This window comes from Notolabrus celidotus, chromosome 2 (genome assembly GCF_009762535.1).
Source record: "Notolabrus celidotus isolate fNotCel1 chromosome 2, fNotCel1.pri, whole genome shotgun sequence".
NCBI lineage: Eukaryota > Metazoa > Chordata > Actinopteri > Labriformes > Labridae > Notolabrus > Notolabrus celidotus.
In genome coordinates, this window is record NC_048273.1 from 21,346,525 (window position 1) to 21,370,100 (window position 23,576).

At 39.0% G+C, this 23,576-nt stretch overlaps 3 protein-coding genes across 3 annotated transcripts in view; all 3 read left to right on the top strand.

The window, feature by feature from the left end:
- The first annotated feature begins 480 nt into the window (after positions 1-480).
- On the top strand, positions 481-8,068 carry lsg1 (large 60S subunit nuclear export GTPase 1). Its single transcript, XM_034674328.1, has 14 exons — positions 481-718; positions 1,316-1,442; positions 1,818-1,938; positions 2,023-2,109; positions 2,204-2,290; positions 2,381-2,441; positions 2,681-2,857; positions 4,165-4,509; positions 4,723-4,824; positions 4,923-5,066; positions 6,597-6,720; positions 6,880-6,959; positions 7,174-7,344; positions 7,446-8,068. Exons 1-14 carry the CDS (start codon positions 620-622, stop codon positions 7,623-7,625), a joined length of 1,905 nt encoding a protein of 634 aa, XP_034530219.1. The 5' UTR covers positions 481-619; the 3' UTR covers positions 7,626-8,068.
- A 1,047-nt stretch (positions 8,069-9,115) lies between these two features.
- On the top strand, positions 9,116-15,963 carry tmem44 (transmembrane protein 44). The gene is made up of 10 exons (XM_034704258.1): positions 9,116-9,405; positions 9,481-9,607; positions 9,686-9,776; positions 10,015-10,169; positions 10,295-10,381; positions 10,498-10,668; positions 11,739-11,897; positions 12,542-12,610; positions 12,738-12,878; positions 15,735-15,963. The coding sequence occupies exons 1-10, from the start codon at positions 9,236-9,238 to the stop codon at positions 15,906-15,908; spliced, it is 1,344 nt and encodes a 447-aa protein (XP_034560149.1). The 5' UTR covers positions 9,116-9,235; the 3' UTR covers positions 15,909-15,963.
- A 4,990-nt stretch (positions 15,964-20,953) lies between these two features.
- atp13a3 (ATPase 13A3) overlaps positions 20,954-23,576 on the top strand; it is a 39,776-nt gene continuing 37,153 nt past the window's right edge. Inside the window, exon 1 of the mRNA XM_034704250.1 lies at positions 20,954-21,172. The gene's annotated coding sequence lies outside the window, so the exon portion shown is untranslated. The remainder of the gene's footprint in view (positions 21,173-23,576) is intronic.

Here is a 23,576-nt window from a genome sequence, read left to right on the forward strand (position 1 = left end):
TATTTGCTGTCTGTCAGTTCATCATGTTGGGGCACATGGACGAAGTAAGGTGTTTGAGCCTCATTTATTTGCTGTTCTATGCTGCCCTCTTCTGGCTCACGTCGTGTGATTTTTGGAAATAAATGTAAATTAATTATTCATTTGGGAAACACGTAATGTTAGCTAAAACATTTATCCTACCCTTGAAACAAGAAATAATTAGGACGATATGGTTTGTAAATTCTTCGTAGAATTGACTTGAAAGAGGAACTATTACGCTGCTGTCCAATTTTCGTCCGGACACATTTGGGAGCTGGGCAGAAAATGGACTGTACCACATCTACGTCACATAAAATATTGAATAAGAATCAGCCTTGACTTTATTTTAATTAGTAATCAATAAAAATGTTATAAAATTTGTTTTAAATGAATTATTTTGTAACGTTAATGCTTTCAATCAGTTCAGATCGATTCCTCAGTCTGTAAGACGCTTTGGTTTGTCCCACTTCCGGTACTTACGACAACATTGCCTAGGCGCAGTGCACATGGAGATCTGTAACCACTGGTAGAATTTTGTCTTGACATTTTCCATTAAATTACACCACTGTAATTTGTGTTAGGTGACAGCACCACTGTTATTATGGGTAAGAAGAAGGCAGGTGGAGGAGCCGGACTGGGTAGAGCTCTGATAAAGGAAAGACTACAGGCAGGCCGAGGAAACAAGAGGGGCGACTCATGGGTATGATATGGCAACACACTGCGTGGATTTAACACGTTTTAACAAATGATAAAATAAAGTTGTCTTACTATTCATTTTATATTACCAAGTTCACATTTTGACCTGAGCTTGTCAAGGATTTTCTGTCTGTCACCTGTGTCCCGCCTGTTTTGATCATTTGTTCTGTGGAGTTGCTTGATCAAGATGCTCAGTTATTCAATCCTAGTGCTTCATTAAGTATCTCTCCTGCCAGGCTGTAAGGCAAAGAATTGAACACAGTGTAAGGTAACAGACCATGCTGTAAGGTGGTGATACCACTGTCTGGTTAAAAAAAGGGGTTTAGTCGACTTCACAATTGATCCTTGTTGCAGAAATAGACTATTAAAGGCTCTCAATCTACCCTTTTTCCCTGACAGTGTGTGTTAACTTGAACCACCCATTCAAGCATAAAGATGACGCTCTTCCAGCCCTGATCTTATCAGTTGTTAGTTCGGCTACAATAACATTGCAAGCATGATCTTAGGTATTATACTATTACCCATTCCTCCAAGTCACTTTTCTCCTCCATTCACAGATAGGAACGTTTAATAATATCTGACCCTTGTTACACATTCACAGATCCACACCAGTGAGCTGAATGATGGCTATGACTGGGGACGGCTGAACCTGCAGTCAGTGACAGAGCAGAGCTCTATGGATGACTTTTTGGCCACTGCCGAACTGGCAGGAACAGAGTTTGTTGCTGGTAAGTAAGACATCACTTAGGTTTGCATATGATACATATAATGCAATGTAATGCATACCATCCTGTCAAAGTGGTTGTAAGCAAACATGATCTCTCAAAATAAATGTTGACTTTGGGCTGTACCTTTTGGTACAGTAAATTATACTGACTTATGTAACTCTATGTCATGGGTAAACTCACTAACTACTAACTAATTGCTGTCAAGTTTACAGTGTCCCTTATCTTCATTAATGATTATATACTTTACTACATTATTTTTTGTGTCATGTAGGAAGTTCAAATGTTTTGACTAAATGTGACTTTCTCTACTTGCTTTGCATCTATCCTTTGATTCCATCATAGTCTCCATCACTGCATTTTGCTTTGTTTTCACAGAGAAACTCAACATAAAGTTTGTGCCAGCTGAAGCTAGAGCTGGTTTATTAACAACAGAGGAGAGAGACAGGCTGAAGAAGCTGCATGAAGAAAATAGGCATTTCCTCAGGATTCCTCGACGGTAAGGAGAAAAGATGTATTTCCTTTTTTAATGAAACTGCAATCATGAGTGCTATAATTTTTTGTCATCTCTCCTAAATTTAAGACCCCACTGGGATGAGAGCACCAGTTCAGAAGCACTTCAGCTTGCAGAGAAGGACAGCTTCTTGGAATGGAGACGGGAGCTTGCAGAGTATGCAATAATCAATAAACTCAATGAAAGTTGTGTACAAAATCCAGATCAGCGTATGTGATGTGAATTCTAACTGTGAGTGTTATCTCTAAAGGCTGGAGGAGGAACAGAAGTTATTTCTCACCCCATTTGAGAGGAACCTGGAGTTCTGGAGACAGCTGTGGAGAGTGATCGAGAGGAGGTACAAATTACAACAATTGTAGCTCATGCTGAGGAATATTCTGATATTGTGAAATACTTATGAAAAATGTACTCTTGTGTTTCCTCCTAGTGACATCGTTGTTCAAATCGTTGATGCCAGAAATCCATTGTTGTTCAGATGCCCTGACATGGTGGGTAAACAAGCACAGTTGCTTTAGCAGCAAAGGAAAAGTGCCTGAATGTTTTTCATTGATTGTTCTTCATTGTCTTACATTTTTTCCCACAGCAATTGTTGTTTTCAACATGTAAAAGAAAGAACAAGAAACAAACTAGATAGAGGAACTATAAACAGAAGAATGTGTATTTAAAAAAGTCAAATATTTCAATTCTGTGACAGTCTACATGTTTTTTTCTTATAATGTGTTTTCAGGAGTTGTATGTAAAGGAAGTGTCAGAGCAAAAGGTGAACATGCTGTTGGTGAACAAGGCCGACTTGCTGACCAGAGAGCAGAGACGAGCCTGGGCCAGGCACTTTCAGAAAGAAGGACTCAGAGCAGTTTTCTGGTCTGCGTTGGCTGAAGGCAACAGACTGGATGCAGAGGAGAAGGTGAGGAAGAGGTTTTAAAATACATATTTAGAACAGGTTGGAGACCCCAGTAAATCAATGTGTAGGAAAATGGCCTTGAAAATGTATATGTAACTAATTGTATGAATTATACACTACAGTATCCTCTACTGCCAGTTTTGTACTTTTTTTTTAACTTCCGCATCATAACCGACAACCAGATTTGATATGTTGAGAGGGAGTTCCGCTGATCAAGCCAATGTTCAGTATTAATAGATATGGATCAAATGCCAGTCTTGTCAAAAAAGAGGAAGAAAAGGGTGAATCATCTGCAAACAATGTGCCACATTAGCAGTGAGACCCAGAGGGAACAATACAGGGGTGCAATCTGTCCTCTGTTTCCATCTCCAGTCCTCTATAACAGGGGTTCCCAAACTTTTCATATGACCCTCAAAATATACTGTAGGTGCCAAAGACTTGCAATCCCCACTGTCGCTCAAAGAGATTAAATGTTGCTTCATACTTAATTCAGCTGGTCTACAGAAAATGAGCCTACCTATATGTACATGTGGCTGTGTTTCCTGTGCTGCTGTGAATCAACCCACTGCTGCTACGGAGGCTTTTGGTAATTAACTGTTCACTAATCCTAACCCTAGGAGTCATCTGGCAACAAAGAAAGGCAGAAAATGACAATAATGGGTAAAATATGCTGTTTTAGATTACTTAAAAAATACAAATATATATATTTGCTGGAAGATGTCTAACGCCCACCCATTAGTGTCTCGCAGATATACCATGGATCTGTCTGTGTATGATATTGTCACCCTTTGTACCACACTCAATTAAAATTAGGGGCATTATTTGTCCAGTATTTCCACGACTAATCCTCTAAATTATATGATCTACTTGTCCACATGCCTTAACGATTGGGAGATGAGACCCGCAAGTTGTTGACTTTAGTTTAAATAATTCATTTTGATGAAGATATAGAATTTTTGTACCTGAATATATGTGGATGCAAATGTTTATTGCATGGATTACTTGGTTTTATTCCACTGTAATTAGAGACTCTAATCTGCAGTTGATTACTTGTATTTAACTGATAAACATTAAAACTGTAGAGAAACATCAGGCTTCCTAAATAAAGTTTTAGACCACTCAGTCACTCAGGTCTGTCAATATCCTCCAATCAGCTCTCTGTCCCTCAGTGTGTGTCTGCATCTCAGACAGACAGACAGACAGACAGACAGACAGACAGACAGACAGACAGACAGACAGACAGACAGACATTTGAATGATTGCTATTCCTGCTTTTTAATCCCAGCATCACAAAATATCTCTCCTCACAGGGCATGGAAGTGGAGGATGAAGAATGTGAACAAAGTGATGAAGAAGAGGAGGGAAAGCCAGATAATGAAGACGTCAAGGCTGTAAAGAGGGCAGATGCAGAGTCTGAGATGAAGACAACAGAAGATGAGGATGAAGAAGAGCAGCAGGTAAGGATAACTGTGGAAGAAGAGGACTGGCACACCTGCTCAGAAGATGAGGGGGAAGAAGAAGAAAGCGCAGCTGGTTCATCCAGCTCCTCCTTCCGTAACTCAAGCCGCTTGCTGCATAAAGACGAACTGCTGGAGATATTTAAGGCTGCTCACAGCGGGACCAAGTGTAAAGACGGACAGCTGACAGTGGGACTGGTGGGTAACAAGTTGACACTAAACCACACTCTTTAAAGATTTCTTTTGCTCACTGTTTGTTTAATGTAAGATCATGAAAATGTAGCAGGCTCCTATTGAACATCGGTCACAGCATGCATTAGCTAAGGGGTCGCTGCTCTTCCAGCTAGCCCTGTAAAGCATGTGTATTGATTATAGTGTAGTTACAATTTCCTCTGTGTGTCATTTCAACAGGTTGGGTATCCTAACGTGGGAAAGAGTTCCACCATCAACACTATTCTGAGGAATAAGAAGGTTTCGGTTTCAGCCACTCCTGGACACACTAAGCACTTTCAGGTAATCCTCACAGCTTTCATTATGCACACAGGTCATTGGATTCCTTATCAAAAACCACACATTTGATTTCTTTCTTCCTTTCCTTACATGTACCCTAGACTCTCTATGTGGAGCCTGGTCTGTGCCTGTGTGACTGCCCAGGTCTTGTCATGCCCTCCTTTGTTTCAACCAAAGCTGAGATGATCTGCTGTGGGATTCTGCCGATTGACCAGATGAGAGATCATGTACCTGCAGTGTCTCTTATATCCTTTAAATGCTTTCGGCACAACTTCTTTAGAAACCCAGCTGCAGCTCTGAGATGATCAAGACAAGATGTGTTCAGGGTGTCCATCTTTCTGTCTGCCTGTCCTGTTTTTGTGAACACGACATCTCAGGAACACCTGGACACAATTTTGTTGATTTATTTGTTTTGGTCCCTCCAGGAGAGCTACCCCATCTTTGATCGATAAGTGAACAATCAGTGCCTTTCATTCCTCCTAACTACCAGTGCTTGTTACAGTCATTGTCAGTGTTGTTGTTATTGTCATTGTTGTGAGGTTAGTCTGCTGACTGTCACGTGCTCTTCAGAGAAACCAATAGAGAGAAAATAGAGTTTTCTGGTGTTGGAAGAAAGTGCTTAACCTCTCTTATTGAATTTAGGTGTAGTAATTCGATTTTTGATTTTAAGGTATTATTTTTGTTTTTCAAAATGTTAATACTCATACAAGTGCTTCTTTAAAAAAATGGTATCTTGAGAAGTTAATTATTAAACATCAGTTATTTAAGAAAGTAAACATTTTATATATTCTAAAGTTGTTACATGTAAACTAAAATGTTTCAAGCATTTTCTTTTTTTGATAATCAAGGCCTACATCTCAAAAATCTTAAAACCATATCTCAAAATATTAGAGTACTTCATTTCAACTCACTTTTCTTACTTTGAGATATTATGAATAACTTTTTCACAATACTTTGATGTTTTGAGATACACCCATCTCCCACCCCTCTGTTTGGTGCAGGCTAACAACCGACAATAGTAAGTCATTCTCTTTAGGATGTGCTCATGATAAATATGAATTTTATACAATCTTTTAGGGATCAAAATACTTGTAAACCACGATACCATCCTTCCATTATGATTGTTTACATTCAGATAGTGGCTTATAGGGTTTGACTACACTACAGCACAGACAATTCCTATAACAGGCATGTGCTTCTAATAATAAAAAATATCAGTTATTAGTTTACCGACAAATAATTCTGGTGCCAACAAGCAAGGGTGACGTCATTAAATCATTTCGTGGAAGAAGTGATCCTAACACATCCCTACCTAACACACAGGATATATTTAGGATGAGTTTATTGCCTCTGAGAAACATAAGCTGTATTTTCTAGCTGTATTCTCCTGAGCCAGCCAAGCAATCAAACTCTTTGTGTATGATGTAGTAATCACTAATATAATAGTGTAGTCCTTAATTTTAAAATATACATTAACAGAATAACAACACAGTCGCTGTGTAGTGTGTGGAGGATTGATAGTAGGTATTTTGCCAGGATTAGGTATTTTGAATGTATCCACAACAAACTAGTACTTTAACTGGCAATCAATCATGGCAGTAGAATTCAGTGTTCATCTGTTATGACCAAGAGTGAAGTCAAATAACAGAAATCAGTTTTAAAATGTTTTTTAAATACACATTTTTTATTGTTAGACTTGAATATGAACAACACGAAGCTCCAATTTAAACAAGTTTCTCGGATGGTGGTTTATAAGTCCTTAACAGATTCATCACATATGTCAATCGGTCCCCCGACATGTGTTAGAAGGCACCTACGGCATCAACATCATCCGACCACGAGAAGATGAAGACCCTGACAGACAACCCACCTCTGAAGAGCTGCTCATGGCTTACGGATGTGAGACTGCCAGACATTTCTACAGAGAACACACTGAAAATAGACCAAAAATTACACTTAGCAGCAATTTACTGTTGATGGAGATTATTGGTGTTATTTTTGACCAAGCACTGTGGATAAGATTTATATGAAATGTTTTACTATATGTTCTAATTTCAGACATGAGAGGCTTTATGACGGCACACGGCCAGCCTGATCAGTCCAGATCAGCCCGTTACATCCTGAAGGATTTTGTCAACGTAAGTTCCAGACTTGAGACAGAACAGAAAAATGATAGGTTGCTGATACATTTTGGGAATCAAACTTTAACACATTTTGTTGTTGAAGTTGACTGCTTATTTTAGAAAGAGCGTAAGGCTGAATAAGTCAAAAAGAACCATCGACTGAGAAAACGTACCATTCTGCTGAGGAATTAGAATAGAAACCTTTACTCATATTGTTGTCTTCCTACAGGGCAAACTTCTATACTGCCATCCTCCACCTCATATCAATGCTGAGGACTTCCAGCCGCAGCACAGCAAGTTCCTAAACAGAGATGAGGACATGTGTGATCTCTCTGGGACAACAGACAGACCAAGGATCAAAAGAATTGAAAATGTGGTTGACAAGAACTTCTTCCATCAGGTATGACGCATCATCCCTTTGGAAGAAAGATGCACAGCTCCAACAGCTGCTGTTTGTTGGGGAATTAAATGCTTCTGAACTAATGGGTGTTCTGTCCTCAGGAAAATGTGCGAGCGCTCTCCAAGGGGGTCCAGTCTGTCATGGGCTATAAACCAGGTAGTGGACCAGTAGGCCCTGGAAAAACTGGACCGGAGATGGTGGCGGGAAAACCCTGGAAGAAACACGGCAACAAAAACAAGAAGGAGAAAGTACGCCGTCTAAACAAGCATCTGGATGCCTGATGATGATCTGAAATCAAGGGACTTTTAACTACAGATCATTTCTGCAATCAAGAGAAACATGAAAATACAGTTTATTTGTGATTCCAAAGGAATTAAGATAAGCAGTAGGCTTAAGTAGATCCAGACCCATTATTTCAATGTGTATGAAAAGTGCAGGTTTTTCTGGTCAAAGAGATGCATCATCCATCATGTCCTTCTCTGTTCTGAAGATCATATTGATGCAGTGGATCACCAGTTATACACCTGAACTCATTGCAGGTTTCAGGAATTTTCCAGAGGGTGCAAATCTAAAAAAAAAAAAATATAACAACACCTCACTTTATATTATAAAATACACTTCATTATTCAGATATAATACTGTATGTTGGGGTTTGCCTGGTTCCATAAACAGGTGTGATTCATGTAAAGATTTATAATGAAATAAATTGGAAGTTTTCATGTCAGTATTTCCTTTCTTGGATGCATTAGAGTGCAGTGGCACTTCTTTAAAAAGCTCTGTTTTCCTCAGTGCAGGAGGATAAACATATATTATTTAGATGCAGTGGTGGACAAAGTGCACGTCTTCATTACTTAAGTCAAAGTATAGATACTCCAGGTCATATATTACTCAAATACAAGTGAAAGTTGCTCTGTCAGATTTTTACTTTTGTTAAAGTACTTAAGTACTTGCTTTGAAAAATACTTAAGTATTCAAAGTACTTCTTAAAAAAATCTCAAAACCTTGTATTTTCACAATACCAAAGTGCAGTCAAGAATACATAGGAGTACATTCTGTTACATTATGTTTATTTAGAATGAAATAATTGAAATCTCTTGAAACAATACCATTGAATAAAAACAGGAACTAAGTTACTCCAAGCACAGAAAACTTAGTTTGAAATGTTCATCTGGAATTAAGCAAACGTTACATAGCTCAACACGCTTTCTCAGGTTGGACTGTGAATTTTTGTTTGGGCAGAGTGGGAAACAGGGAGAACATTCAAACCATACATACCATCCTTCATTTCAAAAACCTCTAACACAGGCTGAAGATATGGCCATGGGTGCTCAGTTGGTATGTCTAAACCACTGAGACAAACAGAACTACACAAACACATTATACTGTCTTTGGGTTCAGATTTCAGAAAAGAGAAGGAAATTCATGATCTGACTTTAAAGCAAAAGTAGTGAGTAACTAGAGCATCGATAGAAAGTGGAGTAAAAAGTACAATAATTGTCTTCTGAATGTAGTGGAGTAAAAGTAATAAGTTCCCCCAAAAAATAATACTCAAGTAAAGTACAGATTCTCAAAACATATACTTAAGTACAGTACTCAAGTACATGTACTCTGTCACTGTCCACCACTGTTTGTATCTTTAATGAAATGAGAGAGTAACTTTCCTTCTTTGTTAAATTATTTCTGTTTAAAGTAAGTTTCGCCGCAGGATAAATATATTGAAGTTTGTATTCAAGGTGTGTCTCATGGGAGCTCCTCCCTCAAACCTGCACGCCCTCACCTGTGGGCGCGTGCGCGTTCTACACTCAATCAGCATGTTGCAGCGCAGTGTCACAGGTGCTGCACTTAGCGTTCCTCTCGAGTAATACAACATGTAAACACGTCTGCTATAAACATGGAGGTACTAGACGTTACGAGGGGGAACTTCAACACTTTTCTAACCAACCTTGCTAACTTTTGCATTAATTCAGTGTCTACCTGTTTGTCCCTTGACGCTGATAAACGATGCATCGCTATCGGTCTCAGCTGTCTGTCCGCGCTACTCTTACTGCTGTCGTGTTTTCTGTAAGTATTTGCTGATGACACAGAGTCAATAATGTATTTTGAATCTTTTAGCAATTTAACTTTTCTACTGTTAAGGCTCGTGTACCAGAGGTACATGTATCGAAGAGAAAATCCTGGAGGGACGTTAACATCCTTCTACAGCTTCCTCGGTAACATGTGCAGCACAGTTGGAGCCATTCTGTCCAGTCAGCTTTATATACTGGTAACCTTTTTAAAAAATAATGTGACCTATCATCAGTTCAAAACTGTGAGAACTTATTTCTGCTCTCCTTTTTTGTAGATGTTAATGGGTGCTTTTGCTGCTGCTGTAGATGTTATCCATGTCATTTCATGCTGCTTTCATTTATTTCTGTGCTGGAACTCCCAGGCAGGTAAGTTTAGAATAAAGCATTTTTTTCTCAAGGGAAAAAGCCTTATTAATCTCAGACAACTCTCAGCTATGTAATGTTCAACAGAGTGTAGAAAAGTAACACAAGGGTTTCTTCTATCACCACCCAACTGGTAAAACTGTTAGGCAAAACAGATAAAAGCCACTCCACAGATAACCAAATGTTCTGACCACAGGATGCGCTTTAACAACTACCTCATTGTGTGTGTGTGTTTCTGCAGAAAAGAGGCAGAGGATGATCAAGAACAGGAGGAGGCAGCACCTCCTTGCCATGTGTGTGCTGTTGGTGGTTGGAGGATTTTTGAAGCCCCTTGTCGACTACCATCCAGCACAGACTCCTCTGGGTGGGAGGAAACTGCTGCATGTCACCCTCCAAGTGAGTGCACACACCTCCACTGTGGCTATTTGTAGTCATTCAGCTTCTTCAACCCTGGTCTGTTCAGATTAATAATCCTCACTTGTTATTCACATTATCACAACCTAAAACTGTTTTTCACTCAGGACAACACTGAAATCCTCGGCTACATACTTGGTGTGCTCTCTTTTGTCATCTCCTGTACCTCTAGGCTTCCTGCAATCAACAGATCAGTGAGTAACAAACAAACTAAACACATACAAGTGTTTTGGTGTCTGGCTTACTTCTAAATCTTTTTCCCATTATGATTCCTAGGGTCAAACTGATTTCATCTGTATTTTTCCTTTAGCTCCAAGGACAGATGTTGACCTGGGTCCATATGTCCTCTGGGCTGCTCTCCTCATCAGCCAGTGCTCTCTATGCCAGCGCAATACTCCTTTATGACTCTCAGTTTACTTTTGTTTTAAGAGTCCTGCCATGGCTGCTCTCAGCAATTTGCTGTGTCCACCTGGACCTTCTTGTATCCTTGTGCTGTATAAAGCCAGGTTAGAGGCTTCAATGGCCCTTCATTGTGGCATTTGCCACAGAACTAGAAATAATGCTTGGTAGTGAATATATATTAACATTATTAATTAGCCACGCTCCTATCATTCCCTTGTCTTTTTTTTTTAGAGTTTTTTAGAAGGTTTAAAACTAGGGTTGGTAGCCACAGAAAACTAGCATGAATTTGAATGTGGCATTTCATCAGAACCCCGTCTAACCCCTCCCCCCCTACCCTCAGAGCTCCTCCAAAACAACGCCCCTGCTTAGATGCACGAGCGCTGCTGATTCGCGACCACTGATTCCAAACCAGTCCTCAGCACATTGTTTGTTAACTTTCACTATGTTATATATAAAGTTGACGTAGCGTAAAACACAAACAAGACATGAAATGTACGCGCAGGAGGCTGGCAGGACAGGATTTGATTGGTCTCATAATTTGGCTCCTGATGGCAGGGATTGGTTGGTGTTTTCCCAGGTTTACTCCGGCTGTACATAGCGGCTTTTTTTGGCTCTTTTTTAAGAACACATTATGTATTGATCGCCATCGGGACAGAAAGATCATTTTAACCAGTATAACGAAAAGTGTATCTAAATCTGACTACCAACCCCAGCTTTAAAGAAGAGGCAGCATCAGCAATAATCATCCAAAAAAATGAAAAATGTTTTTTTCTAAAGTTAATTGGAGCAATAAACATTGTCATCAGTATGAAACAAAAGAGAACATGATCACATTTGATCTTCGGTATAGATATTGCCACAATTGGTCAGAAACCTTGTATCTCCAAAAACACCACTTCACCACAGAATACTAAAAACCCTACATATTTCACTCACTGAAACACTGCATAAGGTTCAACCACAAGCTTTTTAAAATATTTTCATCTGTTATATTCTAAAAGTTGATTGAAAAAATAAATATAATTGAATATGGAGATACAAGGTTTCTGCCTGACACTGACAATATGCCATTAATCACAGTTATTGAATGTAAATTTTAATGAATTTCTACCAGATGTGATCAGTAGACCTTTAACTCTGCATCCTCAGATTATAGTAATCTGCTGGTGCAAGAGAGGCAGACAGCAGCTGACCACCTTGTCTCCAGATACAGAGAGCCTTTTAGGCTGCCCTGGCCTCTTCCCTGAGGATAACACTGACATGAAGAAACACAGAAAACAGCGAGTTAATTCATCTGCACAAACAAAAGTAAGCAGATTCTTTCCTCTACATCAGGGGTTCCCAAACTTTTCAGCCTGCAACCCACACTCTGCCTGGTTGAGTTCCGCATTTCCAATATGGCTGCCGCCGTCGATTGGCTTCCAAAGAGCTCTCAGGAACAAATGGGTGACGTCACGGATACTACGTTCATATTTTTAACAGTCTATGGCGGCTACTGATGCTTTTGATAATTCACTGTTAACCAACCCTAAACGTAGGAGTCATCTGGCAAAAAGAAAGGCAGAAAACTCTACTATTTTTTGTCTATTATTTACTGTTATGGGTAAAATGTACTACTTTAAGATAACTTAAAAAAAAAAAAAACATTCTTGAAGACATCTCACAACCCCCCATTTGTATCTCGCGACCCCCAACGGGGTCCCGACCCACACTTTGGGAACCCCTGCTCTACATAGTGTATATTATTGGACCTGCCCTTTGGGATTTTCTCTGGACCCTACTAGAAACCACAGCTATTCATTTCCTTGTCTTCGTGGGCCCCTTTCACATGAGTGTACTCAGCCCCCCTTTTACACTTGTCACATGAACCCTTGTGTAAGAGTTTTTCTCATTAATGTATCTGTGTAAGCTAAGATGTGCAGAATAATTGAAATGGTTTTTTTTCTTTATAGAACAGAAGTGTCCAGAAGACAGCTGACATGGGCTGTTACATGGATGTCAGTGTTCAATCTGCAAGAAAAGTAAGGGAAGAATTTGTATTGGTAACAGGAATACACTCTCAGTTCATATATTAAACATATCAGTCAGAGTTGATTCTGCAGTTAATTATGTTTGTTGTTGTTGTTGTTCTTGTGGTTGTTATTGCAGAAATGCCTTCCATTGGAGACACTGTCCAAAGAGGAGATGGAGGACCAGCCTCTCCACGGCACAGTGCGAGTGATCAGATTCAACAGTTTCTGTTCCTCAGACACATCGTATGACTCTTTACTGGAGAGCTCAGATCTAGAGGTGGGCTAGACTACTAAATTTTTTTGTGTAAAAAAAAAAAAAAGATTAATTCTGTTGACGGCAGAAGAAATGTTTAATCATGTATAATTGTTGATACTGAAAAAGTGATGACATCTAAACAGCTATGATGTGTACTACTAGCAGTCTACCACTAGGGGTAGACATCATCTTTACAACAGAAGATTGGTGTGTGACTGCTGCAAAGTGTAATGACTATGACAGGGTGTTTGACCCCAGTTAGCGTCTCTCATGTCACCTTGTTTGAACTGCTGTGTACACTTGGAGTAGTTTAGTTTGTTGATAGATTACATGAGCCCATTAAACCTGTTTCCCTTGCATAACAAACCACAAAAGTTTACAAAGCGGTAAAAGTTGAAGCAGAGGCTGTCTGATGAATGTTTGACAATGTTCATGCCATTATCTTTATTTGCTATTATTTGAGTGTTATAAACTGAAGAAGTGGAGCAAATGAAAAGCATTCAGAAAAACTCACAAGAGGAAGTAGCAGTCAGGACAGGATTACGCAAAACTTAGCTTTGTGCATTTCACATGTGACTTTGAGGGAAGTAAGTCAAGACAGCCGCTAAGAGGTTTTTGTGTGAAGACAGCTGTCAGCATATCCATGTAGGATTGATGAGTCAAACTCCAAAGATGGGTTTATGAGTGGGTGAGCATATGTGCATGAATGTCTGTGGGTTAAAGAGTACAGAGAGGATCCAGAGGAATGAAGCTTTAATCTGCAGTTGTGTCCAAAGTTAAATATTGGCTACATAGTGGAAAACCAGACTTGATTTTAGAGGACACTTCACATTTATATAATTTTTCCTCTTTGAAAAAGGCAGAGCTTAAGTTTCACAGAGATTGAAATTACAAGCCTCATCCTTTTCAGGCCCTGAGGCTCACTGCCACATGAGAAACTCCCTCACTGACTATGCTGCTGTAGTGAGCCCAGCTAAGTACGGAGGATGTCATTTAATGTGAAACAAAGGCAAATGGTTTGTGCTCCAACAATTGCAGCTTGATAATGTTCACCAAACAGGAAAAAGCAAATGATGTGAATGCCCCTGGCAGAGAAGGAAGGGCTTTAAAAATGTTAAAAATGTGCCATGTTTTATTGAGTGAAACATGTAACTCTATTTAGAGAACCTAATCTCATCTTTAAACGGTTTCTGGGCCCATCAACCACCTTAAATACTAAAAGAGCTTCCTAATTTTCAATACTTTGAGCTGCTTAATTCAGTAGTTGTGGAAATCTATGAATTCAGTGCTGAACTAATCTCTTATCTGCAGTGTTCTCTAAACGAAAAACACAGGGAAGTTCCTACAGTTGTCCCTTCTCTTGGCACTTTCACACATCATAGTTAGAATTAACAGAGGCTGTTTACTTGGTAAATCAATAAGAAGATGGTTCCCACAAAGGTGGCGCTGTGTTTAATGTTTAATCCACAGAACCCTGTGCTGTGGATTGGTAATTAAACATTGGACACAGCACCAACACTGTGAAGTGTTACTTTTTAGTCAATTGCAAAACTTTTCCATTCATTTTTCTAGAAATTAGCAAACTGTCAAAAACATTTCAAGGCCAGCTGAGGACAGAAAGGAGAAGTTTGAATTGTGAACAATTTTACAAATAAAGTAACATTGCCCTTCTTTACATGACCACAATGGCAGATCATGATAAAACCACATAAGAATTTGTAGTGTGCAGCCTGGACAAACGGAGCAGTCGGAGCAGCCTGAAGCTTGAATTGTCCATTGTGCTGTGTGTGTGTTTCTTGCACATTTGTGCTGAGTGTCGTCTCTTTGTCGCGGGGGTGGGGGGGACTAAGGTGGAGGTGAGGGAGGGAGGGGACGGTATGCTGAGGGGTACAGCTAGGGGTGGAATTGTTTGAGATTTGCCTTGTGGCCCAATTGTTCTCCTGTAAAGGGTCTTTGATTAAGGACCAGTACAGGGTTGGGTCTGTCTGCTTAGGAAGTAAAGTTAAAATATGTGACTGGTGTATAGGGGGCCCGTGTTACCCTCTGCTATTTTGAGAGATGTTTATGGTCTCCTGTGTGATGCCTGCTGGCTAGGACTTAAGTCCATGTGCAAACAAATCGTTTGCATTCTTTGGATGGAGCTTTCTCTTTCTCACAACATGAGACATAATGAGTAGATTTTTATTTTCAAGTAATTCATATTCAGACAACTTTATTGATCACAAGAAGGGCAATTTATTTATAGCTTACCATACAACAACCATACAACATTTAACATCTACAACACATCCATCATATATACATGCTACAAGTCACAAGTCAAGCACTGGGTCTGTACATGGGACCAGAGGGTCTGTGGAGGACAGCAATAAGTTAATGTAATAAATAAATAACCGTAAGATACGACAACGATTAAAAGACAATATAATCTCTTGTCATACCAATGTTATTTAAAATGACTAAAAAGACTGCTGTCTGAGTTTAAAAGCCGGATAGCAGACGGGATAAAAGATTTTGAATACCGATTAGTTCTCCTCACGGGTGCATAAAAATGGTGAGCTGAAGGCATCAGTACAAACTCGGTACGAAGGACATGTAATGGCTGGCCGATAATAACAGAATTCTGTGTCACCGGTGTTGAACGGAACAAAGTTAAGAAAAACACAACCACAAATGTGATACATGATTGGTATTCGTAGCATCACTATGAGAGATGACATACACTTTTTGAATATGTTTTTCATGTTTCAATTAAACCATAATAAATTAGCCTATACGGTACTTTTAACCACATATTAGCATGGTAGAATATGATACATATTTTTTTATTCTGCTTGATTCTTCATTATAACTCCTTGCCTTGTCATTTTTTTCCAGTGGGATTTTGAGGAGGCAAATGCTCGATGGAATGAACCAACAGCAAAACAACAGGAGAAGGTGAAGTTCGCACTCCAAGAATGGCTAAAACACCCCAAACCCTGTAAACCCTGCACTTATTCCATGTTCAGACCCTCACAGAAAACTCTGCCTGGTGAAAATAACGATGAGTAATGTAAGCCACATTTGGTGTTGTTGTTTGAAGCCAAATAAAAAATGTAAACAATGATCTGTTATCTGTGTTGTACAGTTGAATTATAACGTGTTATATGCTGTATCTTCCTAATCACATAAGCTGCCCAGTGTGGGTTAAAATTATGCTGTAAATCGCAGGTCTCCACTGTGCAGGTTTGCCAGTGCACAAAGTAAATGACTACAGCTGACGTCAAAGATCTGTCTCGGAAGCATTCATCAAGCCTGATGAAGCCAATCTGAAGGGAAAGTTTACAGAAGAAAATCTCCTTTATTAAAACAATATTGGTCTCCTGCTGCCTTTCAAGGTTATTGGGTCACATCCTGTATTTTGCTAGTCGACCCCTTTATCAGGGCTGGGCTGGGAAAAGGCCCAGTGAAGCAGATAAGCACCAGACTAGACGGCCAGGGCCCCTTCGTCCTCTCCATCATCCTTCCGACCTCTGTCCATCTGCTTTCTTTGGAGCTTCGGGTGATGACTGTAGTGCAACTGAGCTGGAGATTTCTTTTAGAAGGGACTTCCTAAAGCCTGATAATCCTGATAATGGAACAATACAGAGATAAAGAAAAGTTATAAAGCACAGTTTGCTCCTCCCGGTTACATTTCCTTAAGTGTCGTGTTTGAGACAGATGACTGGTACACAACTAATGAAGTTGAACAAAGCAGTTGCTGATTTCAGCAGTACAAATTATTGTGACATTCCACCTTGTTCAGCCTGTAAACATGGCAAGGACATTATTCAATTTAATATGATATTGAGTTTATATGTACAACAGAATTCTGTAAGAGATCAATTATTGATGTTGAACTTTGAACTTTACAGGAGATTTTATTACAGTTTGACAACACAACTTAGTTGGGGTCTAGCTTGACATGAGTATGAAGACTTCTGATTCATGAGGAATTAGTGCATCAAAGATCAATAGAGAAAAATGAACGACCCTCACCAACTGATCATTTTCCGCTTGTATTTCAATGTATTTTTTTCATTGTCATGAGCTCTTGATAATACTTTCCACCATGTGAAATACTCATAATTTAGCCTGATCCTCATATATAGCTATTAATCAATCAAGCTTACTTTTATATAGCATATTTCAGATGAATCAAATGCAGTTCAAAGTGCTTTACAGCAATTGAAATAAAATAAAAATAAAAATGTATTGACTAAACATAAAACAGAAATGGATTTAGAAATAGAGACTACTGCACAGTAATTGCAATAACATTCATATAATTAAACAAAGGAAAATAGTTAAGAAATAAATAAAAAGATATAACCTAAATAGTTAAGACAATAGAAAAGGTAAAGATAAAAGTAATTGCTTATATAGTTTTATCTTAAATACATCAAGAATACGACGAGGAGTTCACAATCTTAAACCATTAAGTGCTTCCTGATGCCTAGGCTAACCTCGTGTTGCTGATGAATAGGAATATATCCCACGTGTATATCTTTCTAAAGAGGCCTGAAATCTGAGATGTTGAGCAAGATCATTGATAATGCACACAATAGCTATTGTACCGGGGGTCATATTGTAGAAAAACTCTCTTCAGCTTTACTGGGTGATTTTTCTTCCATAAATCTGAGCGCTTTAATGCCAAATCATGATGGAAATAGGGAAAATCTTAAGTTTAGTTTTTTCATCTGTATCTTCTAAATGTCTGAGGATCAAGGAGACCAGCTTGTTGAGATTTGAAAGTGAAATGTATTTGAGCCTTGCCTGATATAGTATTTCAGCTACAACAGTTAGGGGTTTCCTTTGCATTTTTTATTTCATGATACGCCAAATGTTCTCAATGAGTGTCAAGTCAGGACTGCAGACTGTCATACATCCAGAATGCGGTTTGGAATTGTCTTGCTGAAATATGTAAGGTCTTCCCTGAAAAAGGTGTTGTCTAGATGGCAGCATATGTTGCTCTAAAATGTGTATATATTGTTCAGCATCAATTGAGCCTTCCTAGATGTTTAAGCTCCCCAAGCCATAATCACTTATATATCCCCATACCATCAATGATGCTGGCTTTTGAACTATGCCCTGATTCTAAAAAAAAAAGGAGAATGGTCCCTCTTTAGAACAGAGAATGTGGTGTCTGTGATTTCCAAAAAGAACATGTCAAATTTTGGTCCGTCAGACCACTGGACAGTGTTCCACTTTTCCTCAGTCCATCTGAAATGGGCTTGGGCTCAGAAAAGTTTCTTGTTTTAACATGCATTTGTGGAAGCAGCTAATGGTTTCACAGACAATGATTTTGGCCCATGCAGTGATTTCCACTACAGAGTCATGTCTGTTTTTAGTGCAGTACTCCTGCGGCACGCCTGAAGTTCATAGCCATCCAGTATTGGTCTTTACTTCTTAGAGACTCAGCCTCTCTGGATTCTTGAATACCCTTTTGATACTCATTCATGTAACTAACCTGTTATAAATTAACCAGATTATTTGGGAGATGTTCCTTCATCTGTTTTTTTTATTGTCCCTGTTCCAACTCTTTTTGAAACGTGTTGCCGGCAACACGTTTGAAATGAGCATATATTTTTCATAAAACACACCTTTTCAGATTATTGCTCCTAAAATTCAATATGGGGGTTAAATCAGTTTTAATTTGTTTTTATCAACATTTTACTCAGCAATTACACAGCTATACACCATTTTGGGGGGGAATTGAGGCTGTAATAAAGTCAAGAAAGACACAGTGTTTGTAAGCCTTTGATGCCTTTTGATGTCATGATGAATGCTGAGCAAGCACTAGCCCATCTCTGGGCCCCAGCATTGTCACTTCTGAGACAGGGTCAAAGAAAAACAAATTGTGTCCCTATAAAAAGGTGGAATTCTGTTTGCAGAAGTGATGAAGGGAATGGATTAGCACATCTGAAGCAGCAGTGGGAAACAGGTCTTTTTGTTTTTCTTGGCTCGTGCGTCACTGATCGCTTCACTGCAGAGGACAGGGAAAATGCGTGATGATTTGAGCCTGCAGGACATTTTTCTATACTTGCTATAGTCGTCCGAAAAGAGAGGAGGGAGAGGGAAATTGTTCAGGCACAACACAAAATCCTTAAGAGTTGCAGTGAATGAATCATCAGATACTGAACACTGATTGAAGATTACCTTATTGTTACTGAATAACTCTGAAAAAAAAGATTGTATAACAACAAGCCATGTGAGTTATTTGTAACACGAGGACTCCACGTGCGGTTCTTGTTACAAACAGATAGTCACAGTCAGGAAAAACAGCTGTCTCGTGTCCTCTATGGCTCTAGACAAACTCTCTCATATATCTTAAAAAACATTGACCATTACAAGTTAGTGACATTAACTTCAACAAAAATGGAAAAGTAATATTTTTTAAATTTCTTTTATACATTTAAAAAGCTTGACTCACAGGATGGATGGAAGCTAGTATATTTTCTATTAGGCATGTACCCCAACTTAATGGAGATGGTGAAATTAGAATTAATAATCATTTTTCTTAATTATACATTTGAAAGAGGCACAAAGAAAAAATTGGTTTACCACAAAAAAAGTGGTAATCACCAAAGCATGCATCCATATTTTTTGTTTACTCTTTACATTTTCTATAATGTTGAGTTGCTTCATTCCCAGTCGTTTTTGTAGATATTGTTTTGCTGAACTCGTTCTTTGGATATAAAGAAGCTGGTTTTCTTGCGATAAGTCAATTTCATTTGTTATCTCAAAATCCCAGATTATTTTTCATTTTATCTTGGGATATCAGAACTAGTTTTCTCATTATAACAGATACATTTATCTTATTTTCTCAAGATAGAAAAGCTTGTTATCCCAAAATAATGGAATCATTTTCTGGCAATTTAGAAAATAATAGATTGGTCCCTGGGATAGGCTGGACCAGAACATGCCATTCTGCCATTGCCCACATTAATTATTTTTTTTCGATTGCTTAAACACAATTTTGAAAACAGGGCCAATTTTGTCAAAACACTACACACAATTCACACAACCACACACACACAAGTAGCATAACACCTCAGATCCTTTGCTAAATGAAACACTCTTGTAAAAACTTTACACTAATTAATAAAAAACATATTTTCTTATCATATGAAACACACACATTTCATATGACTTAATCCTGTTTGAACCAGTTACCTATTTAAATATATAATAAATTCACCAAACTATACAAGAGTAATGCTGCAGACTGATGAAAATATCATTTATTTCTCTCTATAGACCTACATCAGTCAACATGGAGAATCACAACATGTCCCAGGTTTCATGCTACTAGAGTAGTGTGCATAGCACTGTAAGCTCAGTAAATATCAGACAAACATAAAATACTGGATCCAGTTGAAGACAGGTGAACTCACCTGCTGCATTTTTATAGTGCTTAAACCTGATTGGTGTGTCTTCAATTAAGCAATCATGTGTTTGCGCACCTGATGGCTTAACCAATTGGCTCATAGGTGTGGTAATTTGACAGCCAGTGTGCTTGTAATTGAAGGAAGTGACATCATGATATACTTCTGTGTCAAAGTATAAAAGTGTGTTTAGCGATTTGCAAATCACTGTGTGTATTGTTTTGCAAATAGTGTGAGGCTGTCATTGTGCTTATAGTGGTGCAGATCTGGGCTGATATTTTGCTCCTTGAGTGTAAGGTTTTGATAATTGTATAATACTTTTGATTTTAGTTTTTAGTCAGTTGTAAAAAACTGTAATGAGATAAGTAAAGTCCTTGTAACTGTGGGTGATGGATTATGCTCATATCAGTGTGGAGATCTCAAGAAAAACAGCAGCCTAAATTGAAATGGATCAATATGCATGTCTGCTTGGGGCTCCCGTACAGTATAACATTTTGGTCACTGCATCATATTGAGCTGTCACCAGTGGATCATCACTTCATAATTATGTTACCATGTGTCATTTGTTGCTGTACATGGCACTGAACGAGCCTTTTATAACCCTGCCAATATTTACTTTTTGGTGATAGACGCACTGTTCACCTTGCACAGACCTCCCATGATGTCACGACGACACGTCACTTCCTGCCGTCAGACAGCCAGTTCAGGCCAGTTCACTATTGCTGTAGTACTCAGTCTGTCCCACTGAGCTGTCAACCCAGCAGCCCTCTGTGCTCTCTGTGTGTCTGACAACATTTTTCTATTAAACTTAGCCCTTCTCTCTCTTCAACGACGTTTTCCTTCAGATAACAGACGCTCTCTTCTCATCATGACTCGAAGGTGATCTTCAGAGTGTCCAGGTGGTTCTGGGTGAGTGTTATGCTCCAGTATGTTTGCGGTTTCTGCCTTCATCGCTGTCATCATCACCCATGTGTCAGTCGCTAGCGGGGCTAAGCTAACATGAGCTAGATATCTAGGAGGTGTGCGGAGGACAGGTTGTGGTTCCCATTGAAACACCGATGTGGTCCGGTTATACTTGAACCCGAAAGCAGGGTTCAGCAAACACATGGACGCTGTTATTAAGCTAGGCACTAAGAAGCTTTCTAACAATGAAGCTTTGCTAACATTAGCCTGCTAGCCAACGTCAAGCGATGTCTTCTCGTCCTGCAGATAAGGAACTTACCTCACTGACTTATATGGCCAAAAAATGACAATGTATCTGCAGCAATTGTTATATTTACTTTCAATGAGCTGTGACAGAACAAGGCCTTAACCAAAGATAACATACTGCAACAACCTGGAGAAGTCAAAGCATACAACAGATGTGCTTCTTAATTGCATTAGGGCTTGTTTTCTTCTATTGGGCTGGTGAGTGTTCACATTTAGAGATACCTTTCATTCAGTGTGTGAAGTGATTTCATTAGAATTAATAAATAGAAAGATTTAAAGCTGGTAAAATGTTTGGCCGACGTACCTCGTCTCTGCATGGTTGGCCTCGTTCCTTCCTAACACCTGTCACTATAGAATAGAATAGAATAGAATAGAATAGAATATCAAAGTTCAAAGTATTTTCTATTGTCAAAAACTGCAGTATGCACCAGACATAGAGAGGATTTGACCCTAGCAACGACAACAACAGATAAACATATGAAATAGCTAGAAAAAGATAAACTAAAATTAAAAAGAGTAAGCTAATAAAAAATAATAAAATACATTTTAAAACAGTGCAAAAACTTTACTATAGTGCAATTTAAAAGTGAGTGTGTGCATGTTCAGTCCTGAGGATGACAGACCTCAGCGTTGATTTGGGGGGAAGGTCAGTGACCGGGTTAAGTCTGTGAAGGTGGCACTATGGGAAGAGGGTTCAAAACAGGGAGAGAGTTCAGCATCCTGACTGCCTGGTGGATAAAATATATATAAAATATATCTTTATTGTCATTATACATTGTGCAACGAAATTGAGGCACAACCCCTTTCAGTGCAAAAGATGCACAAAAGAACAGTAGTAAAAGAAAAAAGAGAAGACAAAATCATAAAAACAGTGGACAAACGTAAATAAATACAAATAAATAAAAACACTAGACACATCCAGCATTCAACAGGCAGGCATTCAGTGAACAGGAAGATTACACAGTCCCATTTTATATTGCATTACTTGGCAGTTAGTGCACTTATTGCTCTGGGATAAAAACTGTTTTTCAGTTTGTTTTAAATGTCCTGTACCGGTCTCCTACCTGAGGGCAGAAGTTCAAACAGGTGGTGTCCCGGGGGTGTGTTTGGTCCCTGAGGATGTTTCTCACTTTCTTGAGATACCATGCGTGCGCTATAAAGTTCATCCAGGGATGAGAGAGAGCAGCCGATGATTTTTTGAGGTGGTGTTGATGACCCTCTGGAGCGTTCTCCTCTCTGCCGCTGTGCAGCTGGCATACCACACACACAGACAGTACACAAGAACACTCTTGACACTAGTCTCCAGAAACAGTCATGATGTAATGTGCAACAATCTGCTAGTCAGTTCAGGGAACACCTATCAAAAACACCTGCTACAGAACATGTGTATGAGAACATATAGTTAATACCATGAAGAAAATACATTGCTACCTCAATTAATGAAACTGCCCGTGTTTGACAAGACTTGCAAGGGACAAACATTACCACAAAACAAACAGTGTCAAGAAGTAACCCTGAAGCATATTGACTCAAAATTGAATAACCGTGTGTAGCTGAAACAGCCCATTTAGATTGTCAATGGCTTGAACTTTTTATTCTTAATGTAGCGCACAGCTTATTAAATACATGTTACAGTGTAACCAAGTGTAAACATGATTTAGAGAAACCATGCAGAGTGAAACTACACATACAAAGATGGCTTTGAGAACCCAAAATAGGGGCGCTGGTGGCCTAGTGGTCTAAGCGCCCCATATACAGAGGCTACAGTCCTCGTCGCAGGGGTCGCCGGTTCGATTCCCGGGCGGTTGACCATTTCCTGCATGTCTTCCCCCGCTCTCTACTCCCCACATTTCCTGTCTCTCTTCAGCTGTCCTATAAAATAAAGGCAAAAGGCCAAATATATATATATATATATATATATAAAAAAAAGAGAACCCAAAATAAAGTTGTCTGAATGTCAGAAAGGAATGCCTTTGAGCTTATCAATTCATGGACGATGCTGGGATGTTGTGAACATTTGTGCACTGCTTAACAATGAGGTCGCAATTATGCATCTAAATCAGTGTGAGTTGATATGTCTGATTTGAATTTTGAATGTCCTATG